The 13,473-nt window shown below is 40.7% G+C and overlaps 1 protein-coding gene across 6 annotated transcripts in view; it reads right to left on the minus strand.

The window, feature by feature from the left end:
- Positions 1-3,712: 3,712 nt before the first annotated feature.
- The window catches only part of PBLD (phenazine biosynthesis like protein domain containing), a 44,496-nt gene continuing 34,735 nt past the window's right edge, over positions 3,713-13,473 (minus strand). For 2 of the 6 annotated variants that reach the window (XM_049109000.1, XM_035715376.2), the window contains exons 5-11: positions 11,318-11,427; positions 11,202-11,231; positions 8,663-8,751; positions 8,230-8,408; positions 6,134-6,220; positions 5,719-5,781; positions 3,713-4,624 (exon numbers count right to left, since the gene is read on the minus strand). In XM_049109000.1, coding sequence (XP_048964957.1) covers positions 4,512-4,624; positions 5,719-5,781; positions 6,134-6,220; positions 8,230-8,408; positions 8,663-8,751; positions 11,202-11,231; positions 11,318-11,427 — 671 coding nt within the window. In that variant the 3' untranslated portion in view covers positions 3,713-4,511. Of the gene's footprint in view, positions 4,625-5,718; positions 5,782-6,122; positions 6,221-8,229; positions 8,409-8,662; positions 8,752-11,201; positions 11,232-11,317; positions 11,428-13,473 lie in introns of all 6 variants that reach the window. The other 4 variants (XM_049109001.1, XM_049109002.1, XM_025434835.3 and 1 more) reach the window with 4 other exon arrangements.

The raw sequence follows: 13,473 nt of genomic DNA on the forward strand, positions 1-13,473 counted from the left end.
AAAAAATCCAGAGGATAAGATCTTTTAAAAAGGGTGGGGGGGGAGCAGGGAAGGGGGCACCTGCGTGGCTCAGTCAGTTAAGTGTCTGCCTTCAGTTCAGGTCATGATCTGAAGGTCCTGGGATCGAGCCCCACATTGGGCTCCCTGCTCAGCATGGAGTCTGCTTCTCCCTCTGCCTCTGCTCCTTCTCCCTCTCATGCTCTCTCTCAAATAAAGCAATAAAATCTTTAAAATAATAATGATAATCCAGAGGGGGAGGAGAAGTAGGTATAATTGGGTATGAGTGAGAAATTGTTGAACCTGGCTGATATGTTCATGGGAGCCTATTAAATATTCTTCATACTTTTGTATATGTTTGAATTTTTCAGAATAAAATTAAATAGGTAGCATGTGTATTCGTTCTCTATTGCTATAAAACTAATTACCTCATAACCTAGTCATTTAAAAACAAACATTTATTATTTCAGAGTTTTCAGGTCAGAAATTTGGCACAGCTTAGGCTGGTGCTTCTGGTTCAGGGTTTTAGAAGCCTACAGTCGAAATGTCAGCAGGACTACAGGCATCCAAGTCTTGATGGGCTAGACTGTCTGCTTCCAAGCCCATTCATATGGCTGTTGATCAGCGTCTCCTTAAGGCAGTTCACAAGGTCACAAGGGGCAGCTGACTTCTCACAGAGCAAGTGATGAGAAAGAGACACATACACATATCTATGGAAACATAAAATGCAGTTTTTTATAACTTAATCTCAGAAGTAACATACCATCACTGCTGAATATTCTTTTGGTCACATAGACCAAACCTTGTGAAATGTGGGAGTAGAGACTGCACAAGGGTTTGAGTAGCAGAAGGCAGGATTGTTGAGAGTCATTTTGGAGGCAGGCTACCTACCACACGTAGTACATAAGGCAAAAATTGTGTGCTGTCCAAAATGTCCTTGAAAATCCTGTACATAACTTATAAAGCATAGTAGACTGATATATCAGTGTACAAGCTCAATAGTGCCAGTTTTTTTCTAGTGCTGGACCACCTCACTGGTTGAGTGCTAGATAAAGTTGTTGGCTTGAATTAGGGACCACTGGCGTCTTAAAAATAAATATATTTAAACACTAAAAAACATTAAACCATGCCAAGAGCATATATAGTTAAATTCAAGCAAACTAAATGCATTACGATGGAAATCTAATACGTCGTTAAAGTGGGGAAGATTATGTCTTGATGATATCTGTCATTTAGGTCCATTTTGCTGACTCTCCTTGTTTCAGATCCATGTTCATAAAGCCACTTTCTGATTATAATTTGGCTTCCTGGGGTACCTGGGTGGCTCAGTGGTTGAGCGTCTGCCTTTGGCTCAGGTCATGATCCTGGGTCCTGGGATCAAGTCCTGCATCAGGCTCCCTGCAAGGAGCCTGCTTCCTCCCTCTGCCTGTGTCTCTGCCTCTGTCTCTCTCATGAATAAATAAAATCTTTAAAAATAATAATTTGGCTTCCCAAACATATGCAAATGGAGAGAAAATGCTCTGATCTAATCCATTCTAGGATTAAACTTCTCATTGTAAAATAAAAAATTGGCATTCTGGTTTTACACATCAGTATAGGTAAATGTGACTCTGCACCTGAAAGATAGATTCATTCTTGGTACATTTACATAATAGGCTTCTGAACCTGCACCGCTGAGTCCCTGGTCTGTGATGAATTTACCCAAGTAATACCACCGAGTGCATGCCATCTGAATGGCTTAAACAACTTCCCCAGGTGTGGCAGCTATATTTACCATATGCAGAATATATCCATGAGTTCCCCCACATTTCTCAGTTCCCTTGCTCTTAGATAAGGGTATATAATCAGTTCTGGCCAATAAGCTTTGAGCAGAATTGACACCTATCACATCTGAGGCAATCAGAGGGAGACTTCCATACACTCTTTCCTCCTGCTGCAGCACCTGAGGCCTCATGTTGAAATAGCAGAATGCAAAATCAGCCTGGGCCACTGCATGACCAAGGAACAGAACCCCTCCTGACTTGTACTAGACAAGTGATAGGAGTGAAAATAAAAGTTTATTATATCAAGCCTCTGATTTTGTAGGTATTTCCTACATTAAGATAACCCAATCTAACTCAGTATACCCAAGGATGCCAACTTTGATGGGAGCTCTTGTTTCAAGCAATGGCAATATTATACTTGAGTGCTGGGATACATCTCTAACAATCTCCCTACACATTACACTATGTCCACTCTTAATCAGAGTAGGTAGGTAAGAAGTGTGCAGAAGCAGAAGAGGCAAGGGAAAATCTGCACCCTCAAACCCACCCTACTTATATCAGCAAAAAACTCACTCTGCACAGTATGCTGATTCTAGAAGCTCTTTGCTCCTGCTACCCAAAGATGTCATTTCATTTCTTCTTATTATCCATTTGGGTATCCCTCTCCTGCCCCACCCGTTTCCTTGGCTGCCCCTCTGGAGCACTATGACCCCTACAGCCACTCAGTCTTTGACCAGGTTGACCAAGTAAACACAGTAAATATGATCAGACTATGCCCTGACTATTCTGACTCAACTGCTCATTTCTAAATGGACGATTTTTTAAAAGTAACTTATAAAAGTTAATATAAAGTTTAAAATATAGGATGAAGTCGCACCTGGGTAGCTCAGTTAAGCATCTACTTTCAGCTCAGGTCATGATCTCAAGATACTGGGATTGAGGAGGACTCAACTCAGCAGGGAGTCTACTTCTCCCTCTCCCTCTGCCCCTCCCCACCCCTGCTGCACACTCTATCAAATAAATAAATAAAAATCCTTTAAAATATAGGATGAAAAGTCAACTCAGATGTTTCAAATAACAACTTTCATGCAAAAAAGAATGCAGAGTCACCTCAGGAACTTGTATCCCAAAAATATCTATTAAGAATTTAAGAGATTAAGAGTACACTTATCGTGATGAGCTCTGAGTATACAGAATTGTTGAATCACTATATTGCACACCTGAAACTAATATAACACTGTATATTAATTATACTGTAATTTTTTAAATAAATATTTTTAAAAGAGCATACATTTGGATGATAAAATTCAGACCCTTTCAACTATGCGTTTATATAAAATCATTCATACAATTTAGTACCAGATTGAGAAAACCTTGTGAAAAGCCTCTGTAATTCTCACCCTTGGTGTCATGATCCACTGATGAGTTGCGAGAAGCTGTGAGGTATGTGGCAGATCATTGGTTACTCATTAAGTTAAAGCTTGGAGGCTTTAACAATTTACATTGTTTACTTCACTGTAAATTAGGGGAAATACAAGATTATTGCTAGAATAAATTCACTGTTATATGCCTTAGAAAAAATTAATAAAAATAGAAAACAAAATTGGGACACTATTGGAATTTCTAACTGATTAGCTTGCAGTTTTTGAGATGGCTAAGAATTACCATCAATGAGATCACCTTAAACAAACACTATTAATGACTTGAAAAAGCCCCCATCCCAGAGCCAATAACAGATATTCAACATTACAGATTTAACTGAAAGCTATGTTAAAACCAATTTTATTTTTTTTAAAGATTTTATTTATTTATTCATGAGAGACACACAGAGAGAAGTAGAGATATAGGCAGAGGGAGAAGCAGGCTCCCTGCGGAGAGCCTGATGTGGGATTCAATCCCAGGACCCCGGGATCACACCCTGAGCCAAAAGCAGATGCTCAACCACTGAGCCATCCAGGCATCCCAAAACCAATTTTATTAAGGTAAGAGAAGAATGCCTTTTAAGCTATAGCTCTAAAGCCATACATCAAGATAAAGACATTACATTTGCTTTTAGTGTTTAATTTTACTACCACACTAATACACATACATCTTTTGAAATTTCTGACTTTATTGGTTATTCTGTTATATGTTCTGATTGTTAGTTATTGAACATGAGTGTGTTCCAATAAGGGAAATAATTTCTTAGGTGCATTAAAATGACTCCTAATCTTACCTGTCCACACACACATATGAATAGCTTTCACCTTTCTATCTTCATGACCCATCTTTGTCCATATAAATTCATATTGTATACAGACATAACAATGCTAACATTTTGAATTCTCTTTCTTAGAATTATATCATGAAGTATTTTTCAATATTTCCAAATGATTATTGGGTCTTTTTAAAGACTACAAAATAGTCTATCAAATACTCATACCTGAGTTTAAATGGTTTGCTCTTACTCCCCATAAATTTGTTCCTCATCGTGTTATTGGTAGTCATAATCAGGTGACAACATTATTTTGTTACTGGTTACTTCCATTGCAAATACACTCACAGGTAGAGTCAAAACTCCATTAGTGAATTAGTTAGAAAGCGTGATTAAATTTCCATTAATATGTTTTCATTTTTCTATTTCTAATGTGAGGATGAAGTGAACTGCTATGCAAGTTTGGTAAAGGCAGCCACTTCCATTTCTTTTTATGCAGAAAATACTTAGTCATTCAAAATAGCAAAATAGTGGAATCAAAAGAACCACGACCACATCTAGGCTGTCAGAGTGCCCTCTAAAACAATAGCAGTGCCACCCTTAATGTCAACTCGTCCATCGGGGCACAGTGAAATCTCCAGTTCTCCTCCTCGGCGGGAACACTGAAAGGCTAAAGAAAACATAAAACAAGTCACAAATTGATATTGTTCCTTTTCACCCTTTCTAATTAACAAAACATAGTGAAAGACCTCTTAGTATAAGTTCCAGAATCCTCCCAGCTCAGTTTAAAGTATAAATTTCTTCATCCATCTGTCATACTGCCCAGCCTGCTCTGTTCTCCTGAGGATCCAGGGGCCACAAACACAATTTGATCCACAAAACACACAGCTCCACATCTTTTGTTCCTGAGTCATTTCCTCTATTACTTCCCACAATGTCCCAGACACACCCCACCCAGAGTTTCCTCCCCACTTCCGTCTAGGAATAAGCAAGGACATGTGATAAGATAGAGGCATGGACTAGAAGTCTAAATAAATAAAGAGGGGTGATCTTGGCCCTCCTGAGACAGCCTCATCTTTCCAAAAGGGACAAGGAATTTGTTCACCTGTTGTGCATATCAAGCAACCACACGTCAGGCAAAAAAAGAGGCACAGCTTCAGCCTTCCTGGAGTTCAGTGCGTAGGGGAGTAACTAGGATCACTAAAGCAAGACGAGCCAACCAGCTATCCCCAAATCAGACTCACAGAGGCCTCACCCTCCCACTAGGTCAGACTTCCATCCTGTAGGGTCAGATTCCTACTTTGATTATTGGGACTATGTAGCCTCCATTGGCTGTAATCTATTTTCTCTGCCCCCAAGCAATATATTAATCACTGGAGTACTTGGTTCAAAAGCAAATTGTTTGATTCAATCTTGTGCCTAGCAATGGCAATAAGGAACTTTGGCAATCATCTGATTTCAACTTGTCACACTCTCAATAACCTCACTGAGCCAAAGTTATTCAGTTAATTTTATTCAACATACATTTATTGGACACTTACTGTATACTGTATTAGAAGTGTATCTGTGTGTTGGAAAGGACAGGGGTGGAAGATGTTCTAAGTAGAGGATTCAAGATGAAGGAATTGAAAACCTTTCATTTTCACATGGGTGATACATGACATTTTATTACACCTTCAAGTAAATAGTACATATGAGAAGGAATCCTAGCCTAAAGTTAGCAATTTTTTTAAAATTGAAAAAAAAACAAAAACCCTGCCCTACCATGCATGTCTTTCTTCCCCAGTTGCTGGGACCAGTAGCTGCTGAGAACAGCATGCGCAGACCCTTAAAAAGAAGTGAAAAATTATGATACAAAAACAGGAGTGACACTGTTATAAATTTAGAAGCAATCACAAACAACTATGTGGTTTGACTAAACCTTAGATGCCTTAGTCATTATGTTGGCCATGGCCACAGTAGAGTGTGAAATTACGAATGGACATAGAAAGGAAGACACAGTATTTCTGAATAAGTTCCATCAAGTGATATATCTGCTATGTTTTACACTTTCTGAAAGCTGAATTAAACTGCAAGTTTTTCTAATTTTTAATTTGAGTCTAGTAGACACGCAATATTACATTAGTTTCAGGTATAAAACATAGTGATTAAACTTCTCTGTATGTTACCCTATGCTCACCACAAGCGTAGCTACCATCCATCACTTGGGTTGCTTCCATCTCTCGGCTTTGGTACATAATGCTGCAATAAACACAGGTGCATAGATCTTTTTGAATTAGTAAACTGCAGGATATAATTTTTGTCCTATCAGTTCATTGTCAGCCTGTGAGGGCTTCAACCCAAATCTCTATCTTTCAAAGGAAAGATCTCCTTCCTCCTAGGATGAACATGCAAGGAAAACTGGGAACTCTGACAAAAGGTTAAATTTTCCATTAAGCGTACATTTTCAGGCTTTTGATGCCAAATGAACTTTCTTTTAGTGAGGTATTTTTTTCACTCAATTGTGGCCTAGTTTTATATCAGTGAATAGATATTAAAATGAAGAAACAGGGTAGCCCGGGTGGCTCAGCGGTTTAGTGCTGCCTTCGGTCCCGGGCATGATCCTGGAGACCCGGGATAGAGTCCCACGTCAGGCTCCCTGCATGGGGCCTGCTTCTCCCTCTGCCTGTGTCTCTGCCTCTCTCTCTGTGTCCCTTATGAATAAATAAATTTTTAAAATCTAATAAATAAATAAAATGAAGAAACAAAATATAAAGTAATAACTGACAGAAAAGTCTTTGGGGAGAGAAAAGGATGAGTTTTCTTCAGAAAAACTTACTAAAAGTCATGAAGAGCTCCATCTAGGGTGACCAATCATCCCAGTTCGCCCATGGGTGTCCTGGTGTTAGCACCAAAGGGCCTATATGCTGAGAAATCCCTCCAACAAGCTGAGATGGCTGATCATCACTGTCCCAAGACTGTCCCACTTGAGAAAAGCATTATTACAGGAGAAAACACTTGCCCTCTGTACCAATTAAAATCTTCATAAAGCAGCTATATATAAATCTACTTGAAACTTCTTTTTCACGGGGGAGCATCAAGTGGTACTGTTTGGATGTCATTGGGCATTTTCCTGAGTCTCTAAAAAAAAAGTGCTTTGCTGAGCTTTGAATTTCATATGTTTTCTTTCTCAGAGACTAAGTAAAAGTCCTAAAACCATCCCGGCCTCTGTCTTTTGTCCAGAGTTGGAGCCTCAAAGGTTCTTCCCAGCCTCCTTCTGCCCTGGCCACTATCCTATCCACCAACCTCTTCCATCAAGCATTCCTCCCTTTTTCTGCTTAGCTCACTCTTCTCAGAGGGGATGAAAGGAGGAAACTTCACATTCTTGCCCATCCTTGATGTCATCCCTCTGCTTCTGGCCAGTAGATCTTGAGTACCTATCTTCCCAAACCCATCCCACCCACTTTGGGGCAGTTCTGGGAAAGCCATCCCTGTCCCAATTTCCCACCTACATACCAGGAGCTTATCCTTCAAAAAACAAATCTTATTTAGGTGCCAATGATCATGCAGGTTGGTCATTGGAAAAAAAGAAAAGAAAAGAAAAAAAGAAAAGAAAAGAAAGAAGAGAAGAGAAAAGAAAAAAGAAAAAAAGAAAAAGAAAAAGAAAAAAAAAATAGCTTTGTGACTATAGTGGACATAGGCCCCTGAATTTTGCAAATGGCAGATCTGGAAGTGTTGGTTCAAGGAACTGTTTCATCATTATTATTAAAACAGCTAATAGTTATTGGGCACTTATCATGTGCCAGGCACTGGGCTAAGCACTTACCATGCATTGTTTTTACATAACTCTATGAAGTATTACTAACATTCGATAGGGGAGGGAATAGAAACTTTATTATTATTTTTTATTTTTTTATTTTTTATTTAAGTTTTACTTAGTTAACATATAGTGTAATTTTGGTTTCAGGAGTAGAATTCAGTGATTCATCACTTACATGTAACATCCGGTACTCATCACAACAAGGGAAATAGAAACTTTAAGAGGTTAAGTCATTTGCCCAAGGTCAACAGTAAAGCAGCTAGGATGCAAACCCAGGCTGTCCGAATGAAGTTTCAACCCTGCTATACTGCCTCCTTCATTCTGTGGTTTTCACATGAGACTTCAGTGAAGGAATGGGGAAATAGGGAAACAAAAACAGCTCAAAAACCTGAAAGGTCATGTGAAGGGCACTTATAGAGCTATTTGTTACCCTCCTCTACCACTGAACCCTCCCCAGGATCCAAGTCAAAAAGTACCTGTTACAGGATCTTCAGCCACACCAACCCACGGTGCAAAATATCTGGAGTAAAAGTCAAATGTTTGGGTCTGCCCTCCAGGCTCTCCTTTAAGGGTGAGAATGAGTCCTTTCACCTTCCCTGTGTTTTCCACTTGCAACAGATCTTGTGTGTTCACCTTCAGGTTCTCCAGAAATGACCTTGTTCATAAATGGGATGGATTAAGACAACCCATCTCGCAGACCACTACACAGAGTCTATAAAGCAAAAGAGGGTGCGGCTTGCCCAAACAGCTCAGCAGGAGGGGAGGAAAGAGCAAGGAGAATATCTTTCTTCCTGGGAATAAAGCTCTCTGACTGCATAAATCACATTTTGACTGGATATAGCACAAAGCCAGAGCTATAGAGTTCTCAGCCCTCCCCAAAGTGCTGATGAAGCCAGAAATCTTGTTTACCTCTTATAAGTGTCACTGAGTCGGACAAGGAGCTTTCGGGTATCTGGAGAATAGCGAATGTCTTGGACCAGGGTGTCACCTATAGCAGTCTGTGAAGATAGACCAAAAACTCCTCAGGAGTGCCCCCTGGATCAAATCATGATCTTCTGTATGGGGAGCAACTTCTCATGAGCATTTCCTGTATGCCAGGCACACCCAATGTCTCCAATCCCAAGAGTTTTAGTTCAGTTTCAGAACTCAAGGTATTGCCTAAGGAAGGCCAGTTTTCTGGAGACCAGCGACCTTTAAAGGGGGTTGAGCTTACCCTCTGAGAGCCAAAGACAGGCATTGTTCATAAGTATCACTATGTGCCTCATCACAATCCTTCAAATGGGCATTTTCCTCACAAATAAGGAGGAAGACTTAGGCCCAGGGACAGGGATACGCGTACACACACACACACACACACACACACACACACACACACACCTTGACCCAGGTCTGAGGGGTCCTGGCATCAAAACTCTGAATCACTACTGTCTACTGTCTGTAGAAATGGGGGCCTCAGGCACACCTCTTAGCATTGTTGTGAGGATTAAATGAAATAATATATATGGAGTCCCAGCAACAGTAACTAGAAGATTCTACATGGTAAGGTCTCCAGGCCAGCAGTTTGAATGGAAGTGGGGACTACAGCACTCATCTTAATGCTGCTCTGTGTGGCAAGCACTGTTTTCACTTAGATTGTATGCTACAGATCAGTAACACAGCAACATTTTCTAAAGATACCTTGATTCACCCTTTACCTAAGACTGCACATGACCTAGAACATTGTTTGTTGACTTGGAGCACTGAAAGGGATGAGGAAGGAGGGGGTGGAAACCCCTCCAAGTCACCCTCTGGAACCACCCCTGGCTGTGGGTAGAGTAATGAAAATTACACAGTAGTTATCTGGCTATCATTAGGTCACTTCAGGTTCTCTAACTTTCTTTAGTGACTGAGATGCTCCAGGTCCCAAAGCCAAAACTCCCTCCACTTTGGGTGGTGCCTCGGCTATCTGCTCCTGTGACCACTACTAAATAATGTCCCTCCCTCTGAAAATGGAATCTCTTGCAGCCAGATCCCATCTGTTCTCAGGGCTTTTCAGTTTCTCGAAGGGGTCATTCAGCCTTCCTCTGCATGGATTCTTATGTCAATTTGAAAGTCTAATTTTCAGCTGAGAATCTTATTGCCAATTTCTAGGAACACAAAATAACAATACTCAGGATAAAAAGCCCTTAATCATCACCCCATTACCAATGCTGACCCTGAGGCTTAGAGATACCATGTTAAGTTCTTTCTACCATGAACAAGGTCTATACAGTGGATATTTTCCATTTTCTTGTCAACATGCTTAAAGCAGTTCATTTATGAATTTGGCTTGTCTCGTAAAACCCAAGACATAGGTGGGGCAGAGTGTAAAATCGGAATCTGTAATGCTTGCTTTTATTCTTTGAAAATGTAGATAATGCAAGACACTAATGAAATTATAAATGCTGTAGTTGAAAATTCACAGAGAAACACCCCAGTGGTACCCATAATAGGTCATTTAGTGAGAATTGGTTTTCTCACTGCATCCCTTGCCCTGGTCCTGACTGGGCCCTTCCTTCTCTACAAACTAAGTCCCAGGTCATCCAGGGCTGTTCGGGCCCTCTGGCCCTCTGGAATCCCCATAAGACAACTGTAGCACCGATTTCTTTTTTTTTTTTTTTTTTTTTTTTTGTAGCACCGATTTCAACCAGTGACAGTATTAAATGAGATAGTTGCATGTGAAAAGCTTAGTACTATGGACTACGCAGGGGCGACTCTCAAAAATATTCATTAGCATGATTGTTATTATTGTTATGAAGACCCACCCCTACCTAGATCTCTTGAGGAAGCCAGACTATGTATGAATCTTGCCTTCTCTGTCAAGTTGCCCGTGCTTTCCTGCCCCCCTCCATCAAAGCACAGCCCCTCACCTCAGCTCATTCTTCACCACAGAAATTGGGGCTGCCCTGTCCAGCAGTTTTTATTGCTTTCATGCTCAGCCCAACACCAGCAGTCTCTCCTCCCCCTTACTTCAGGAGGCTACTGCTGGCAATGAAGAGTTAGGGACAACTGCTCAAACTTCTCACCAAATAGAGTCAATACTAAAATTCACACCTCAAATGCACTTTACATCCAAGCATATGCGGGAACATTTATACTGATAGAAGGCCTATCTTTGGGGATCATATGTTATTGAATTTTTTTTTAAGATTTTATTGATTTACTTGAGAGAAAGTGAGAGAGGACAAGCAGAGGGTGGGAGAAAGGGAGAGGGAGAAGCAGACTCCCTGCTGAGCAGGGACTCCAACCCAGGGCTCAATTGCAGGATCATAGGACCCTGGGGCTCAATCCCAGGATCCTGGGATCATAACCTGAGCCAAAGGCAGATGCTTAACCAACTGAGCCACCCAGTACCCAAATGGTACTGAATCTTTGTGTTCAAACAAGTGACCAAATCACACGAGCTTAGGTTTAATTCTTTTTTACCTACTTTTATCAAGTCCTCCACTTCATGGAAGTCCTAGATGAGGAAAAAAGATGAGACCATTGTAAAACAGGAAAGCTGTCCATTAATACAGTTCATGGCAATAGTAAGAAAGAGCTGACCTGGGGGTGGGCAGGATAAAGAGGCAGATCCAGAATAATACCATCCTCTGCTCTTCTGGCCTTTAGTTCCCCACTCAGAGTGACAAAGGTTAGAGTGTTATTCACATTTTCTGGCCAGAAAAAAAAAAAAAAAAAAGGATTCTTACTTTGTAAATTAGAAAACTCTATGAAAGGAAATCAAGAAATAGGAAAATTAATTTTGTTATATATTTGTACATCTGTTTTGATCACTATTGTGTTGCCTTAGATTCCCTGGCAATGCTGCCTTTTTCTGTGAGGAGAGGTTCAGGTTTGGGTTACTAGGGTCAGAGTAGAGACAGCCCTCACTGGATTCTCACTTAAGAGAACATAACTGATTGGACTTGACATCATACTGCAAGGCTTCAAATGCCAGCTCCTTATTATAATGACTAATTGTGCCCCTGAGCAATTACCTAACCTCCTTAAGCCTCAATTTCCTCATCAATAAAATGGGGTAATAATTAAACCTACCTCATAGGGATATAATAGTGTTTTCTAATGCAGATTTTTAAATATCCACCTGCAATACTGTATTGTATAAATAATACTAGTCTAAAATATGCCAAGGGGATGACAAACAGAATATACAAACTATAAACAACAATCTACTAGAAACAAATCAAGCTTACCCTGAATAAACCAAGCTATACAAAAAATTTTTATTTAAAGACTGGACCACAACGCTGATATACTAGCCCTTCATGTTACTGATACAACTTGGACCACTTATCTGATCTCAATGTGGGTAACATTTTTAGTGAAAACGGATTTGTGACCTAAGTCTTTTCTACCCCTTAATATTTCTGTAAAACTTAACCATACCTAAAAGGCAAGGAAATCTGGCATTGTTCATTAACTTTCCCTGAATATAAAATTTATACTTTAAAACTCAAAGTTTATTTTTTCTCATTATAGGGCAGCCTGGGTGGCTCAGTGGTTTAGCGCCACCTTCAGCCAAGGGCATGATCCTGGAGACCCAGGATTGAGTCCCACGTCAGGCTCCCTGCATGGAGCCTACTTCTCCCTCTGCCTCTGTCTCTGCCTCTCTCTCTGTGTCTCTCATGAATTAAATAAATACATAAATAAATAAATAAAATTTTCTCATTATAATTGGTGGAAGACATCATTATTTGCAAAGCATTTTTCCATACTTTATCTTATCTAACCTTAAGACCACCCTGTGGGAGATCAGTCTAAAGGCTATTATTCCAAATCTCTGCCTCACACCAAACAATGTGGAGTTTTCAAAAGGCACTCAATCCAACTTCAGTTAAATCTTTTTAAGACTGAGTTCCTAAACAATATTTCAGGGTAGCGGCCTGCCTTCATTCTGTCCCCTATCCACAGAAACCAAAATTATCTTGTTAAGACATATAATGGATTACATTGTAGAGGAGCCTCAATGTTATCTCCTGCCAGCCACCCCCAGGGAGCTCCAGCCACTCCAGGTGTACAGACTACACCTCAGGGCTTTGCATTTGCTACTGCCTCTGCCCAAATGCTCCTCTTCCCACTCTAATTATTTGCACAGGTGGCTTCATATTCTTCAACCTCAAGGTCCCGTTATCTAGTGGATACTGCTGTCCAGCATCTCAACCTTCCCCTCTGAAGGCTAGGACCAGGTGAGGCAAGGCAACACAGAGGCAACATTTAAGGAGGCACCTGCTCTCAGGTGCAACCTGAAGCCTTGTCTCCTTTACCCAGCCCTGCCCCAGCTGCCAGGGGTGTTCATGACTGATAGCTCTCAGCTGAGTCCCACTCTGCAAATCGCCCTTGGGTGAGTAGAGCTTCTTTACCCAAAGTCATGCTGCTATTCTGGGCATTAGGGGCTGGTCGATGAAGGGTATAAAGGCCTGAAGCTTTGTTTCTATTTGGAACTGTACCACCTGAAGGATCTTCGCAGCTTCAGATCTACCTGTGGATTTGGTGTATGCCTTTTTTTTGTTGCTACCACTTTGCAGCTCAACTTCTCCCTCTGTTCTATTCAGCTTTCTTTACTCAAGAATACTGCCCACAGTTCTTCTGGCATGCAATGTGCTTCCTAGGGAAACTTGCGCTGTAACACCTCCCAGTATTGTCCCTATCTAAGTAACTCCCCAGAGAACCTCCTTTTCCAACTCTGTTCTCCTTACAGT

This window comes from Canis lupus, chromosome 4 (genome assembly GCF_003254725.2).
Source record: "Canis lupus dingo isolate Sandy chromosome 4, ASM325472v2, whole genome shotgun sequence".
NCBI lineage: Eukaryota > Metazoa > Chordata > Mammalia > Carnivora > Canidae > Canis > Canis lupus.